This window comes from Ceratotherium simum, chromosome 5 (genome assembly GCF_057802395.1).
Source record: "Ceratotherium simum simum isolate JZ-2026a chromosome 5, ASM5780239v1, whole genome shotgun sequence".
Classification (NCBI taxonomy): Eukaryota; Metazoa; Chordata; class Mammalia; order Perissodactyla; family Rhinocerotidae; genus Ceratotherium; species Ceratotherium simum.
Genome location: NC_141904.1, coordinates 45,270,769 through 45,287,979, shown reverse-complemented (window position 1 = coordinate 45,287,979; position 17,211 = coordinate 45,270,769). Strand labels below are relative to the sequence as shown.

Sequence of the window (17,211 nt, the reverse complement as noted above, 5' to 3'; positions counted from 1 at the left end):
TGCAGGGAGGTCTGACCTGAGTTGGCGGGCGAGCCTCAGGGGTTCAGCTGGGGATCACTCACTCGAGAGCCCAGACGCAGGGGAAACCGGCTCTGATGTTCCCGGAGACCCCTCCCGCATTTCCTGTCCTCCCCCACCCAGGCGGAGCCTTCCTCGAACCCCCTCCTGTCCATAGTGCTGCCTCACACTTCTGTATCCTCGGTTACGGGGCCTCGCTTACCAAACAACGCCATGACATGCACTGACAACCGGACAGGATGTGTAAAACCGGGCCTCTCCCAACATCTGGAACAAGTGGCCACCACAGCACATGGCCTCTAACTCCTTCCAAATTCTGCGTTCTCTGTGGGAAACTCGCTCAATGAGGTTTATTGAATGAGTGAATGAATGGATGTAGGAAGGAAGGAAGGGTGCTATAGTGATTGGGAGCAGGGGCTCTGGAGTCAAACCTGCCTGGGTTTAGATTACAGCTCCACCAGTTACCTGCTCTGTGACCCTGGGCAAGTGATTCAACCTCTCTGAACCTCGGTTTCATTTTCTGTCAGTGGGAGCAATAATGCCTGCCTCATGGACTTGTTGCAAAGGTTTGCGATAAGGAAACATGTAAAGCTTGTGGCACCGTGGGGGCCACCATGTGTGTTCAGTTCATGTCAGCCGGTGCTCCCCCAGGTCCATGGGCAGACTCTGCTTCCTCCGTCTGTGTGGACTCAGGCAAATCACTCCCTCCCCGGCTGAGGTTTTTCGTCTGTAGGGTGAGGATCATACAGCTGGGATTGTTGTAAGGCATTCAGGAAATCCTCTGTGTAAAGCCCTTAGCACCATGCCCTACTTGTAATATGTTATCACAGGTCCAGAATCCCATACTCAAACCCTGGGTGCCAGATGTGATCCTGAATTCTGAATTTTTCAGATATAGAAAGGTAATATGGTGCATGTACCAGATATTATGCAGTACTCTCAGCAGGGTCTGAGGTTACACCCGACAACCAAACACTGGTATTTCTGCAGTGAAATGTATGAATATTCACGCTGAGTGGGACATGAGTTTTGACAGCGAACACATGAAAAAGTTTTTGATTTTCAGAGCTTTGGGGATTGTTGGAATTGCATCTAGAGGGTTGTGAACCTATTATTATCATCAGCCTCTCCCTCATGGAAATGCCATCATTTCCCTTGGAATAGCCCTTTTGGAGTGAGGGGTCAGGCCAGTTGGGCAGCGTGGTGCCTGGTGATTGTGATGGCCTTGGCAGAGCCCCTTGAGCGGCTTCTTTCATGAGGCCGATTTGCCTGCAGCTGCGCAGACCCGTCTCAGCTTCTGGCCTCGCCGCCTCTTTAAGGTTGGTGGCAATGTCCTGATTTGCCATCCCCGGCTGTTTGCTTTGCTTGGCACATCGTTCAGAGGTAACGACTGGGGGAGGAATAGGGCAAGGAACACCAGCACACACTGAGGCTGAGAGTGTTTTTTGAAAAACATAAAAAGTGGATGAAGTTTCAAGTTTGCAAGAAAGACACAGTTCATAGACTGAGCTGACTTTAACAAGCAAAGAGCAATGGGCAGGGAGCCAAATGCATGTGAATGTGCCTGGATGGAGTCGCCGTTTGCTGCTCCACATTCCAGGGAACTGCCCTTGCCTTGTCGTCAGCTCTGAATCCAAAAGGATTAGAGGAAGAGGAGCTGTCAGAGCAGCTGGGGAGGGCGGTGGGAGCGACTTTAAGTGGTGGTCCTGGGCTCAAGACTTGCTAGCACAGTTCCTGCCTGGGTTTGAATTCTGGCCCTTCTACCTACAAGCTGGGTGACCTTGAGCAGGTCACTTAACCCCTCTCTGCCTCATCTGTAAAATGGAGGTGATAATAATCACACCTACCCATTGGGTTGTGGTGATGTTAAATGTGTCGATGCAAATAATCCATAATCAATCTCTAAGTCAAAATTGGGATAAGTTTATTATGAGCCAAATTTGAGGACCATATATCCCGGGGCTTTCCTTTTCCAAGGAAGGAAGGGCACCAAAGAAGTGGGGTGTACAGAGTGGTTATATACCTTCAAAGAGTATGTATCACATATGATTGCAATGTCCCTTTTACAATAGTCACGAGATTGCCATGCCTGCACAACGATTCTCAGGTGGGCACAGCAGGTAGCGGGTCTGTTGTCTCAAGTTGGGTGGTCACAGGGTGAGTGCAGCAATCAAATCCTAGCCTAGGGAGAAATGCTTATCCTTAAGGAAATGCCATTGTGGGGGAAGTTGCATCCTTATCTTAAGGGCATTTGTTCCTGTCTTTGGGACATAGTATATACTTAAAGCAGATATACAGTGCATGTTCAAAGGCCACAGGCCCTTTTGGAAAAACAAGCTCAGGCCGAATTAGTTTTACACCAAATGGCTTCCTCATATGCTCCAATATATCCTATTGCTTGCCATTTATTTATCAAATGCTTTGATCCATGTAAACTACTGTCACAGTGCCTGGCATATAGTCATCACTCAAAAAATGTTAGTGGTATTATAGTGGGCGCTCCGTAAACACTTGTCAAGTGCTAACCATTAAGTGGCCAAGCCCAGATCTGAACCCAGAGCTCCTGCATTCAAGTCCAGTCCTCTCTCTTGCTGAAGTTATTTCCCTAAAGTAGTTCTGAAAATCAAAAATAGAAAATTTTTCAAGGATATATTTTTTAAAAAGACTGTTCTGAGGCAGAATGTAGGGACCCAAGGGACCCCTGTTGAGGAACAGCACACTGAGAGGGCTGTGGCCCCATATGGCTAAGGAGTAGCCGAGGTGTGTGTGAGGGGCAGCCTTCAAGCCCAGCTCTGCCCGAGTCCATAGAAATCCAGGGTCGAACCCCAACCCCCCCACTCCCTCCATCCACAAGGCAGGAAGAGGTCGGTGTTGAGGGGAGCACCTGAAGATGGTGTCTTTGCTGGGTGGGCTAATAAGCAGGGAGAGCTGGGCCCTGTCCCACAGTGCCACGGGTGGTTGACATGCACTGGGTAGGCTGGGAGGGTCCGGCCACACAGTGTCTGCATGCCCATCCCCCGTTCTATGCTGAGTAGACCCATTCACATCAGGACACAGAAGTGCTTGCTGGAAGCTTGCAACCTTACTGACAAGAAGAGTCTGGCTTGGTGTCTTCAGAGAGAAACTCTATACATACACACACATATACACACACACAAACACACACAGTGTCTTCAGAGAGAAACTCTATACACACACACACACAGTGTCTTCAGAGAGAAACTCTACACACACACACACACACACACACACACACACCCCACCCGCTGAGCAGATTTCCCCTCCTTTCCTGGCAGCCCCCAGACCTATTTCAGTGTAAAGGAAACCCGCTCTGGGGCAGGGCTCAGGTTGCCTCCCTGGAGGGCCCCCGTCAGCTGCCTTCACCTAGATTACCCTCGACTTTGTTTAAGCCTCATAGCCGCACAGTGTGAAAATCAAGACCACCCAACTGAGATCACCCAAATAGAGGCTATTTATTCAGAGCTTGCTACAGCAAGTGAGTCAGCACCATCACTTGCCTTCAACAGAGATTCCAAGGCAGGCAGGGGAGCAGGAAAGCTTTATAATGAGAAAGAGGGAAGGCTTCAGTTGTGCCCTGATTGAAGGCTGTGGACATGGGGGAACCGCAGGCGGGCTAACTAGAAGTGGGGGTGGCGTCCTATGTGATTGGTTAGGGGAACATATTTGGCTTTCTCTGGTTGGTCTTGAATTGAAAGTGGGGACAAAAAATAGTGAAGCTGGCAGTTATTGACCAAGTCCTGACCATTCTGGGCCAATTGCTGCAGACATTGTGGTTTGAGTTCCTGGGCTGGCTGCTGCAGAGGTTGTGGGTCAGAGTTCTTTTTTCATAGATGGTCTGGCCATTGTCCATTTGTATATTCAGTCTCTCAGTAATGAGACAGTATTAGCTCTGTTTTTCCAAAGGAGCAGGTTAAGTCACAAAGATAGAATGAGTCTCATCCTGACGTGAGAGCCCTAACTCTGCTTTGGCAATGAAATCTTTCTCCATATGCCTCTCTCCTTAACATTTTCTAGAGTGGTAGGTGTCTCACTCCGCTCTGGCTGAGTGTAGTCCATCAGCCAGGAAGGAGGGAAGGGAACCAGGCAGAATGCAGAGCACGAGCTGTTAAATGGACACTGGTTTAGCCGAGGAGGGGCAGCATCACTTGATAAGGTGTCCTTGGAAAGAACTGAGAAAAAATGGAGAATGAGGAGAGAAGACAAGAAGTCAAAAGAAAACAAACATAATTGATGATCTTAAGAGAAATACCTGAATCACTGAAGCTAGACTCCAAGGGCCTAAATCTTGCCCAGGATACTTCTGCATTCCCATGCCAGGCATGATAGTTGATTACAGGCGTCCAACTGCCCTCTCCAGCACAAGGTTGGAAGCTCCTTGAAAAGGTCATAAAAGATCTAGAGAAAGGCACAAGGCCCAGAAGGTTTGATGAGAGAATGCTATCAAACCTTTGAGCAATACGTGATTCCTATTTAAATTGTTCCAGAGCATTAAAAAGATGAAAAAATTCTGAATCCATTTCATGAGGCCCGCTTAACTTTAATAATAAGATGGTCATGGAGTGCACAAAAAAGAAAAACCTTAGACCATATATGAATATATATGCAAAGATAGTAAATAAAGTATTAGCAAATTAAATCCTGTAGTTCCTAAAATATTAATATAGTTCAGCCAAATAGGTTTATTCTGGGAATAAAGATGATTCAGCATTAGAAAATAAAGGAGGAAAACTATATGTCCAATAGACATTGAAAAGGCAGTTAATAAAATTCAATCCCCCTTCTTGATTTTTGGACAATTCTTTCAGTAAGCTGAGAATAAAAGAAACTTCCTTAACTTAAGGAAAAATATTTATCAGAAACTGTTCCTGTAAACCTAATAATACTCAATGGTGAAACTCTAGAAGTGTTCCCATTAAAGTCAAGAATAAGATGAGTATGCTTGCTGTTGTTACTGTTATTCAGCTTTCCTCCAGACATCCCCACCAAAGTAATGACAACAAAAATAATGAAAGGTGTTCACGCACACACACACTTGTGAGATAAAAATGTAATATTATCATTAGATGAAAATGTGATTTTCTATTTAAAAATTCTAAGATATGCATTTAAAAATCTGTCTAGAAAAAAATCTAATCAAGAAAAATAACTCATTCTCAATAGCAATAAAAATTACAAAATATCGTTAAAATGAGCTTATTTGTTGAAGGAAACTTTAAAATTTTACTGGAAATTATCAAAGAATAAATGGATTGATAAACCATGCCCCTGAACAAGAGCACTCAATATTACAAATGAGTCAGATTCCTGCTAATTAATCTATAAATTCAATACGATCCCAATCAAACCACCAATTGGATTAGGGACAAGAGAGAGTAAAAGGGGTGGAGGTGACTACTTAGGGGTAGCAGGAGGGAGGTCTTTGTGGCACTGGGACTGTTCTGTATCTTGACTGCTATGGTGGTTAACGAATCTACACATAAGGACAATGGGAGTGGGGTGGCATGCTTCATAGATTGACACTATCATATTTAAAGACAAACGCACAAAAAGAGCAAATTAAAGAATTAGAATAAAAAGATGTGAACTTGCCCTATGAAATAGCAAAATAATAAGGTAACTTTAATTAAAACAGTATCATATTGATGCAGGAACTGAAAAAAATATCAATGGAACAGAACAGAGTTCACAAATGGACCTTTGTATATGTGGGAATTTAGTATATTGTGAGAGTATACTTTCAGATTAGTAGAGAAAGAGTAGACTTGAATAATGATGTTGGAACAACTATCTGGGGGAAAAATAAAACTTGAATTAGATCCCTACCTCACACCATTCTCAAATATAAATTTTATATAGATTTAGAGTAAACGTAAAAGAAACACTAGCATAAAACATAGGAAATTATTTTAATAATCTTGAAATAGCGACAGCCTTTCTAAGAAGGCATGAAACTCAAAAGACTTAAAGGGAAAGATAAACAGATTTGACTACATGGAAATTAAAATTTTCCACTTGGCAAAAGACTCATAAACAAAGTCAAGAGACAAATGACAGACTGGAAGAAAATATTTACAATATATCTAACAGAGGAAAGATTGATTACACTAATTAGATGCAAAGATCTCCAACAAATTAACAAGGAAAGAACAAACATCTCAAAAGAAAAGCACAACTCACAGAAAATAAAATACAAGTGACTAGTGAATAACTGGAAAGATAACCTCATTAGTGGTTAAGGAAATGCAGTTTTAAAAATAGATTTCCCTATCAGATGGATAAAAACAAAAAGTTTGAGAATAGCAAGTGCTGATGAGGTGGTGGGAAGACAATCAACCCCTCCCTCTTAGTGGGAGTATAAACTGACACCATCATTTTGGAAAGCAGTCTGGCAGTTTCTCCCAAAATAAAGACTGCTCATACCCTTTGACGCAGAAATCCACTTTACGGGAATCTAGCTAGCAGAAATACTTGCACACCATGCAAAGATGTTCATGGCAGCATTGTTTATAATTGGTGAAGGGTTGGAGCCAGCTAAGGTTCATCATAATGAGAACAGCTAAATAAAATATGACGCCACCCTGCCTTGGAATCCCATGCAGTCATCAGTAAGAACTGAGTCAACCCAGGTGGCTGATACTTAATATGGTTAATATAGAGTAAAGTTAAAGTAGTGACTTGGCAAACATAGATGACCCTACTTCTATTATTTTTTAACTTGCATGTAGTGTGAGTGTGAATAAAATACACACATCAACATCCCTAGGGAGCTTCTGGGACTTGCTCTTTTTATCTTATATGCTTCTATTATTCATGAATTTGTTTTTAGTAGCATGTATTACTTTTATAATTCTTAAACCAAAAAACATAACTAAGAATTGAACATTTAAAGCCTATAAAGATGAAACGCTTAGTGTTTCCTTCCTTAGACTGACTCTTCTTTCAGCCAAGGCAGTTCTGGGCCGCATGTACAATTCTAGGAAGATCCTTTATTCTTCTCATCTCATGTATGTGTGCGGACATGCACACATGCCACATATACCTACACACCTCCACACACACAGTTGTCCAGCTCTGCATATGCATGTGGGATATACGACTTTATAGTATCTGGAGCAGTCCATAGAACATTCTTGAATGCATTTATGGGTGCAAGGGAGTAAACAGCCAGAGCTAAGAAGGCAGAAAGGAATGCGGTGAGATTGAAAACCCAGCACCCACAACCATCGCCACCACCCCAAGCAGGTGACACAGCCCGTGACATCCATGATGCCCTTCTGGTTTCTGGCTTTTCCTAGTTGTCGTCAAGATGAGTGAACCCAAGAAAATGTGGCCATCAGCATGGGCATTCATCCACTCAGGTCGTGTTGTGAGGTGCCCCACCAGCGAGGCGAGAGCCCTGCCTGGGCAGTGGGGGGGCTCACGGGTCCTCGTCCCTGAAGAGTGTCAGGTTGTGCTTCCGGATGTGTTCCAGCAGGACCTGTCCTCGCCGCTCCAGGGTCTGGAGAACCTGCTTCAGCCCCTGGCCCCCACCTTGGCTTTCCCAGAACACCGGATCCATCTGCAGTGACTTGAGCAGCATATTCTCTAGACACCCTGATGCGAGAACCTTCACGGCAGACTCAGGAAACCTGGAGGAAGGTCCCCCGAGCCCCATAACAGAAAGAAAAAGCAAAAGTGATCTCAGAGAGTTTCTGTGAAAGGCAAAGCCAGGTGGCCAGAACTTGCACAGCTGGGGAACCCTGGCAAGGTCAGCCTGCGAAGTCCCCGGGGCCGCACCTGCTGATTAGTTATCAGGGAACCCTTTGACCGACTCTGCTGTGAAAGCAGAGGGATAGAGCCTTCAGATGGGTCCCATCCCATAAGGAAGCCGGGTGAATCAACTCTGCTTTCCTGGGTGAAATACCTACTGCTCTGCTTGGCAAATGCCAGAAAGAGCCCTAGAAAGGCTGAGCTGCCTGCCAGGAGTGAGCAGGGAAGGGTAGGCTCCCAAGGCCGGCTCCCCTAGCCAGGGCAAAGGAAGGGCAGCTGGTGTTGTGCAGGGCCAGGAGGCCCTCTGGATATTGGAGGTGGGGGCACTAGGAGTTCAACTAGGAGTTGAAGGGCCTGCTGGCTGAATCCCCTCTCAGCTTTCCCCACCCCATCCCGAAGCTCAGATCCAACAGCTTTTGTCTGATGGACTGCAGACTTCTCGGGAGCCATGGTTCAAGGTCCCATAGTCTACAGCAGGGCCACTAAGCCTTAGTCCCGTAAACCTCCACCCAGTCCTTTTGACCCTCACCCGTCTATGCCCTCCAGCAGCCGAAAGTTCAGCTTGTCTTCAGGGTGCTGAAGGTTGCCAGCATTATCGATGTAGACCAGATGAGATGGATCGCTGCTCCGGACCTCAAGGAAGAAGAAGGACAGAGACAGGGGTGGGTAAGGGTGCAGCCTGGCTGGTGCCCGTGGACTCTGTCAGAGTTAAAGGACTTGGGGGGCCCTGAGCTGTCACTCCCACAATTCACCCTGCTGCTTGCCCAGATGGCCCCCACGCACTGAGCAGTAAGCTTACTCTATGCTGGCACTGTGCTTAGTGCTGCGGGCACCATCTCAGTCACCCTCCCAGCAACCTTAGGTGGTGGCCGCTAGGATTAGCCTCATTTTACAGAAAGAGAGGCACAAAGAAGTTAAGTAATTTGCACAAGATCACACAGTTAGTAGCCGGGCTGGTTCAAACCTGGACCCATAGTGCCAAGCCACAGCATATCCTGCAAAATTGCAAGGCAGATGGACTGATTCCTGTCCTCTTGGCTGAAGGGGTGAGAAGCATGGGTGGGAACTGGCAGTGGGAATTGGCATGAGTGGGTAGCCCACCATCAGGGCTGTGGTTTCAGGAGGTATTGCATATGTGCATGCTCACACACATGTACATACATGCTCACCCCCTCTGTGCCACCTGTGCCTGCACACCTGGGCATTCCCCTGAGCATCACCGAGAACACACAACGACGCCCTTCACCCTCAGGTAGCACTGACCATACTCTATCCCCACAGGAGAGTTTAACATCTCCTAAGCCTCTTCAAAACTAAAATCAGCAACAGGAAATTCTTTAGCACCTTAAAACCATGGTGTGCTTGGGAATGGGAGGCCATCTCTTCTGGCCCCCTTCCACCACCCCCAGGCAGACCCCCTATTCCTACACATTCTCCAAGATTCCATGGTAATTTCCCATAATCCTCTCCAGCGACGGAAGCTTAGATTATGAACTTTTGTCTCCAGGACCCCAACTTCCCCTCTCTCTGCTTTTTCTCCCTCCTCACCCCTCTCCACACATCAGGGATCATCTGTTTCTCGAAGTCTGATGACTCCTCCGTCCAAAAACTTCTCTCCTAAAGGAACTCTGAAATGGCTGCCCACCAGGGGTAAACGATGGATATAAAAGCCTTACTTCTCTCAGGGATAACTGCCTTTTACCAGGGAAGAGGAGAGATGGCTCTGGGGGCAGGGGATGGAGAATTCCCACCACCCAGCATCTCCATGAGGCAGCCCTGGCCTCCGGGCTGGTGTGGACTGCCTGAAGCTCAGCCCAGGGCACCATGCTGACAGCTCCCCTCCAAGAGCAACCCACCAAAGTGAGGCAGCAAGGACACTAAGCCTCACTGGAGAGGAGATAGAGGAGCCCTTCCCCAGGGTGGCACCTTGCTCCTCGTGCAGGAGAAGTGGCTATTCTGCCACACCAGCCCCTCTCTCTGATGGCTTTGGCACACTGCTTCCCACGCTGGCCTTTGGTCTTAACAGGAGGCAGCACAACATCTCTCTGATCAGCAACAGCCTGTGAGCCATCAGGGTCCTGGGTGAGAGCCCTGTCACTGCCACCAACCAGCCATGTGGCCTTGGAAACTCCCTTCCCCGCTCCAGGCCACAATTTTGCGTTTACTGGCACAATGAGGTTTGAGCAGACACACAATCCTCACACTCTGCTTCCAGGAGCCCTGGAGGGTTCCCTGGAGTCTCTCAGGGGCAGTGGAGTCGGGGAAAATGGCTCCAGCCCCCACCCCACACCCACTTCAACCACATTCTCAAAGCCACACTTTTGTCAGTTTTATATATTGTGGCTTCCTGGAAACATTATTCAAACAAAGCGTTCTGCTGCTAAAAAGAACAAGATTGGGAAACCCCAGCATCACATGGTCTCTGAAACTTGCTAACAGCATATTCTGGAGGAGACAAGAAGACCTGAGTCTGGGGTGACAAGAGGACGTACCAGGATGTGGACCAGTCGCAGCTCGCCCGGGTTCTGGCATTTCTCTCGGAGCCTCTCTTCCACACAGGGGTCTGAGGGCTCAGGCTCGAAGCCACAGCAGTAGCGATCCAGGCGGTCATGGACCTGTGGGGACACCCGTCCTCTGAGGGGTGTGGCACGGTGCCTGCCTCCACCAGGCCCAGCACTCAGGCCACTGGACCCCTGGGTCACACAATCGGGGCAATCCTCAGTGGCTCTCGGTGCTAGTCAGTTCTCTTGCTGGCCGCCAGCTACTAATGGGGCTTCTGCTCTGCTCCTTTGCCAGTTCACCCTGCACACCAGGAGCTGTTGGCTCACGCCTCAGGCCAGCATGGATTCTCACCCAATGCCCACTGCTTAGTCTACACCACTGCTCCTGAACTTGGCCTGAGGCCACTGGGCTTCCAAATGCAGGACCATCTGTCTACCTGGGGAGACCCACACATGACTCCATTTTTTCTTTAAGAAGCAAATGCTACATCAGGGATTCCTCCTTCTTCAGAGGTAAAAGTCCTATAATGACTATCTAGACAGCTCCTGAGTGGACCCCTCTTCCACCCTGCAGTCGGCCTGAATCAAAGTCGGGAAGGAGGAGGGTGTTCCCGTTACTGGCTCATTTTATACTGGATGCCTGAAGTGGGAATTCGCAAGTGTAATGTGGGGTCAGTTCCAGGAGCTTTGCCTCCCATCCAGTACACATACACACATAGATGACACAATCCATCCACCACACATACACACATAGATGACACAATCTGTCCACTACACATACACGTATAGATGACACAATCTGTCTGCTACACATACACATATAGATGACACAATCCATCCACTACACATACACATATAGATGACACAATCTGTCCGCTACACATACACACATAGATGACACAATCTGTCCACTACACATACACATATAGATGATACAGTCCATCCACTACACATACACATATAGATGACACAATCCGTCTGCTACACATACACACATAGATGACACAATCTGTCTGCCACATATAGGATGCACATATGTGCACATGCACATATAGATAACACAATCAGTCTGCCACACATACACATATAGATGACACAATCCATCCATTACACATACACACATAGATGACACAATCCATCTGCTACACATACTCATAGACGACACAATCCACCTGCCACACATACACACACAGATGACACAATCCGTCCACCACACATAGATGACACAATCCATCCACTACACATACACATATAGATGACACAATCCATCCGCTACACATACACATATAGGTGACACAATCCATCCACTACACATACACATATAGATGACACAATCTGTCCGCTACACATACACACATAGATGACACAGTCCGTCAACTACACATACACGTATAGATGACACAGTCCGTCTGCTACACATACACATATAGATGACACAATCTGTCCACTACACGTACACATATAGATGACACAATCTGTCCACTACACATACACATATAGATGACACAATCCGTCCACTACACATATACACATAGATGACACAATCTGTCCGCCACATATAGGATGCACATATGTGCACATGCACATATAGATGATACAATCCATCCGCCACACATGCACATATAGATGACACAATCCATCTGCCACACATACTCATAGATGACACAATCCATCTGCCACACATACACACATAGATGACACAATCCATCCACCATACATACACATATAGATGACACAATCCATCCACTACACATACGCATATAGATGACATAATCCGTCCACTACACATACACATATAGATGACACAGTCTGTCCATTACACATACACACGTAGATGACACAATCAGTCCGCCACACATGCACATATAGATGACACAATCTTTCTGCTACACATACACATATAGATGACACAATCCGTCCACTACACATACACATATAGATGACACAATCTGTCCACTACACATACACATATAGATGACACAGTCCATCTGCCACACATACACATATAGATGACAATCCATCCACTACACATACACATATAGATGACACAATCCGTCTGCTACACATACACATATAGATGACACAATCCATCCACTACACATACACACATAGATGACACAGTCCATCCGCCACACATACACATATAGATGACACAATCCATCCACTACACATACGCATATAGATGACACAATCCATCTGCTACACATACACATATAGATGACACAATCCATCCATTACACATACACATATAGATGACACAGTCTGTCCATTACACATACACACGTAGATGACACAATCCGTCCTCCACACATGCACATATAGATGACACAATCTGTCTGCTACACATACTCAGATGACACAATCCATCTGCGACACATACACACATAGATGACATGCACGATATTGTGGTGGGGATTAGAGCAGTCTCATAATAACACTTTCCCATTCTCTGCTGCCCTGAGCTTTCTTCAGAAGTCAGGACTTACCCTGCAGGTCAGGAATTAAGTAGAAACATGGATCTGCCCCAGCCCTGACCTACCTGAGGATGGTATCTTCTGTGTGCATCAAGGACAAAGAGGTCGAGAAAGGAGAGGCCTAAAAACAAAGGAGGCAGAGACAGTCCTCTGGGGACGAAGAGGGGGAGGGTCTTGCTATGGGGAAACAGACAGGAAAGGCATAGGAGTTGAGGGGGGTAGTTTGGAAAAGGTTGGGGTGTGCTAGGAAGTGGATGAGAGACGAGGCACAGGTGGGGCAGCAGGGAGTCTCCGTCACTCACAGGGTGGCGAGCTGGAGAAGAGGCACTCTTTTCTTCTTTGGGAGGAAACTTGGTTTGATATTATACCTTGATGAGTGTGTAGGCAGAAGGTGAGATCTCAAGAGGTCTGTGTGTGAGAGGACTTGCTTTGCATGGGACACTTGCTGTGGAAGGGGAGAGGAGAGAGGAATAGAGAGGCCAAGCAGGGAGCTGCAGGAGGCTGCGGGTATGAGATGTGCCCTCCATGACCCCTCCACCCTTGAGTGAAGTTGGCGACCTTGTGAAAAGCTTGGTGGTCGTGGGGGCAGGGCTGAGCTTTGAGTTCAGGTTTGGTGTGGGGCAAATCAAGGCCATACCCACAGCACGGGAAACAGGAGGAGTCGGCGCCTGGGAGTTATCCAAATCTAGGAAGGGCTCCAGACCCTCTCAGGTTGTGGGACCAGGCGTTTGAGTCATCTCCTTAAATCTCCAAGTGGTGCCAGTGTCTGGGGGGAAGGAGAGGCCTTGCGGACCCCTGGGCTCTACCAATCAGGATGATAAATCCCACAGGCGCCTAACTCTCAGGGTGTAAAATGTATTCAGTTCCTGAAAGAGCCCTGTGTGGGGAAGACCCAGGTCCCGCCTTTGCAGAATGGCTAGTCTAAATTAGGAAGCCTGGGGACACCACTGGAGAGGAAGGTGCCAGCCTGTGCACCTAGAAACCAGCTCCAGGTAACATACTCTGGTTGGGGCCACTGTCCAGAGCAAGCTAGAAGGGACAGAGTCAGGGCAGAGGTGAGTGAAAGTCAGGAGAGGGAGGCAGCGGGCAGGAAGCCAGATGGCACTAAGCTGTGATGAGCCCAGAAAGGGAGGCCTGCTCCCTCTCTCAGTCCTAGAGGCGTCCTGTGATTCCCTGCTCTACCGCACCGTTCCAGCTCAGGCAGGATCTCGGGCACCCGCATCCCCGGTGGTGATGACGATGGAGAACAGCCATGGGCTTACCCTAGGGGAAACAGCAGGTGTTTTCATCCAATGAAGCAGTGACGCAGTGTCTGTCCCTCAGAGATGGTGATGATGTGGTATTATAAAATATATGTTTGGTCCTTGTCCCCAGTTCCTGGCACAGAGCTCCTAAAACCCTTGGAATTTCCTGAGTGATAGGAGCGTCTTTTGTTATTCGTAATGAGCCCTATGACTATACCTAAGTTTATGCTAGTGAGGTGTCTCAGAGGAGCCCCTAGACAGCTTCGGGCTGGGGGCTGGTCACCAGCAAGACACGTGAATAGAGGGTGGGAACTTTCAGCCCCACCCTCCAACCTCTAGAAAGGGTAGGGGAGCTGGAGATTGGGTTATAAAAACTCTTGAACAGTGAGATTTGGAGAGCTTCCAGGTAGGTGAACACATCCACATGCCAGGAGGGTGGGCACCCCAACTCCACGGGAACATAAGCTCCTGTGCTTGGGATCCTTCTGGACCTCACTCTATATACCTCTTCATAATAAACCAGTAAACGTAAGTAAAGTCTTCCTGAGTTCTGTGAGCTGTTCTAGCAAATTATCGAACCTGAGGAGGGGGTTGTGAGAACCCCCGATTTATAGCCAGTTGGTCAGAAGTACAGGTAGCCCAGGACTGGTGACTGGCATCTGAAGTGGGGGCAGTCTTGTGGGACTGAGCCCTTTAACTTGTGGGGTCTGACCCTGACTCCAGGGAGTGTCAGATTGAATCCAATTGAATTGTTGTACACCGAGTCGGTGCTGGAGAATTGGCTGGTGTCAGAAGAAAACATAACTCAAATGACCACTACCACCATCACTGCCATCTCTGTCTCATTTACTCCTCACTGCCGTCTTGCAAAGGAGACATTATTATCCCCCACTTTACACCTGACCCCAGACATGCGCAAGGTCATAAATGTGAAAGCAGTACAGCTGGGATTCGAACCAAAGTCTGCCTGGCTTGCAGCTCAGCTCTCTCTGTTATCCTGCCCTGCCTCCCTAAAGATCAGGGAGGGTGAGCCAGTTACAGAGGTCAAATGAGGTCTCCGTATTACTCATCATGATTAATTACTCATCATGATTAATTACTCATTAATTAATTTTGTCTCAGCCTTGATAATTAAGGCTGAAGAAGAGCTTTCAAAACTATGAAGGAAGAAGAGGAGGAACCAGAAGACTCAGAGCCCATCGTCCTCCATGACAACAGCTGAGGCAGCAGGCAAGGGTGGTGTTTGGGTGGTCCACGTCGATCTTCTGTGGTCACTCCTTAGCCAGCTCAAGCCACTGACCTGGTTCAGCTTTAGCCAGCACCACCATCCTGTCTCCCTCTGCCCACCTGCAGCCAACCCCTCTCCACAAAGAGGGGTGGGGACACAATCTGTCACCTCCAGGATGCAGCCTCATCAAAGCCACCTCTCGGTCCACTCCAGCTCAACACTGGCCAATAAAAGGTCTTGGTCCATTTCCATATGCCTCTGTAGGAAAACTCTCACATGTTCTAAAGAAATACAAAATTGATTTCCTTCAACACAAACAAGAAAATAACTATAGTTCTATTCACCAGACAACCTCACAAAACCAGACATCCAGAAATGAGACAGTGTTCAACTACTGTCCCCAGATACTTTGTTTTCTGTTTTACAACAGTTCAACATAGAGAAGTCTTACCTTGGGCCTAGACGATAGCCCACACAGGCTGAGGGCATTTCAGTGAGGCCACATTAGGTAGTGTTTCCAGGGGTGGTGGACCAAGGATATCTATGGCACTACTGATAAAGGCAAGTTGAGCCCAGTGGCCAGTGCACAGAGCCCTGAGGATGGTCCAGCTTGGCCAGAGTGGCAAACCACCACAGCCCCGTTCATGCAGGGAGCCCATTAACAGGACCCCTGAGGTGGACCATCACTGCTTTGGCCTCCTGGACTTTGGACGACAACAGCCACAAGTTACAGAAGAACAGACTCAAATGGCTTTAACCATAGGGAAAATCAAGATGGTCTATGGCAGGAAGTCTCGCGATAGGGCAGGCGGGGGAGATTTAGCAGCTCCTTGTCATGGTAAGGACTCAGATTTCTTTCTGCTCTCCACTTTACCACCCACAATGTTGACAAGATCTCAGTGTCATCTCGAAGCCTGCAGGTGGCCACTGTGAGAACGAGTTCCCTCGTTCATGTCCAGAGAGAAAGAGAGAAAGAGAAAGAAAAGGAACTTCTCCCTCAACAACAATGGAATAGAAGTCTGTCCCTTCAGCCTGATTGGACCAAATTAGGACACACACTCATCCCTGGACCAGAAGGTGTCAGTGGAAGATGGTGATGCGCTGATCCCTGAACCCAGGAATGGGTGGAAGGTGAATCACATCAGGGCTCTGTGCGGAAGAACGCAGAGCAACCAGCCGGGTCCACACAGCCCCGGTGTCCTCACTCAGGCTATTAATGAAAGTGCTGACTGGGGCAGGGCTAAAGACGGAGCCCTGTGGCATGCCACCAGAGACCTCCCAGTCCTCCAAGTGGTCTCAAATCCTCCTGAAGCTGGTGTCATACCTCCATATTTCTCCATATTGTCCTTGAACTTGGCAAGGGAGATCCTACTCTGTGCTTTCATACACACGTCACCCCTAGCAGGAGCCACTCCAGAGGCTGCCCACGCAGTGGTCTAGTGCAGAAGTCAGCAAACTTCTTCTATAAACGACCAGAGAGTACACATTTGAGGCTTTGGGGGCCATAGAGTCTCTCACAACTACCCACCTCTGCCTCTGTAGTGCATATTGTACCTATTATGGATAATATGCAAACTAATGGGCATGGCTCTGTGCCCAGAAAACTTTATTCATGTACACTGAAATTTGAATTTTATATAATTTTTAGATGCCACAAAATATTAATATTCTTTTGATCTTTTTCAACCATTTAAAAATGCTAAAACCATTCTTAGCTCATGGGCAGTACAAAAACAGGTGGAGAGGGGAATTTGGCCTGCACTGGGGCCATGTTTGTGACCCCTGGCTTGGAGCCCAAGTGGATCTGGGGCTGACTCGTGGTCCCACTCTGTCCTAGCTACATGACCGGAGGAAGCTATCTAACCTCGATACGCCTCCACTTTCTCATCAACAAAACAGGGTGATGATAGTCCCACGGGACTGCGCTGAGGACCACAGAGGGTGATGACACAAGTAAAGCAGAGGTGGCTGTTGTG

At 47.5% G+C, this 17,211-nt stretch overlaps 1 protein-coding gene across 1 annotated transcript in view; it reads right to left on the bottom strand.

Annotated features, from left to right (window-relative positions):
* Nucleotides 1-6,548: 6,548 nt before the first annotated feature.
* The window catches only part of GASK1A (golgi associated kinase 1A), a 59,392-nt gene continuing 48,729 nt past the window's right edge, over nucleotides 6,549-17,211 (bottom strand). The window contains exons 3-5 of the mRNA XM_087430805.1: nucleotides 10,281-10,403; nucleotides 8,318-8,421; nucleotides 6,549-7,667 (exon numbers count right to left, since the gene is read on the bottom strand). Coding sequence (XP_087286931.1) covers nucleotides 7,457-7,667; nucleotides 8,318-8,421; nucleotides 10,281-10,403 — 438 coding nt within the window. The 3' untranslated portion in view covers nucleotides 6,549-7,456. The remainder of the gene's footprint in view (nucleotides 7,668-8,317; nucleotides 8,422-10,280; nucleotides 10,404-17,211) is intronic.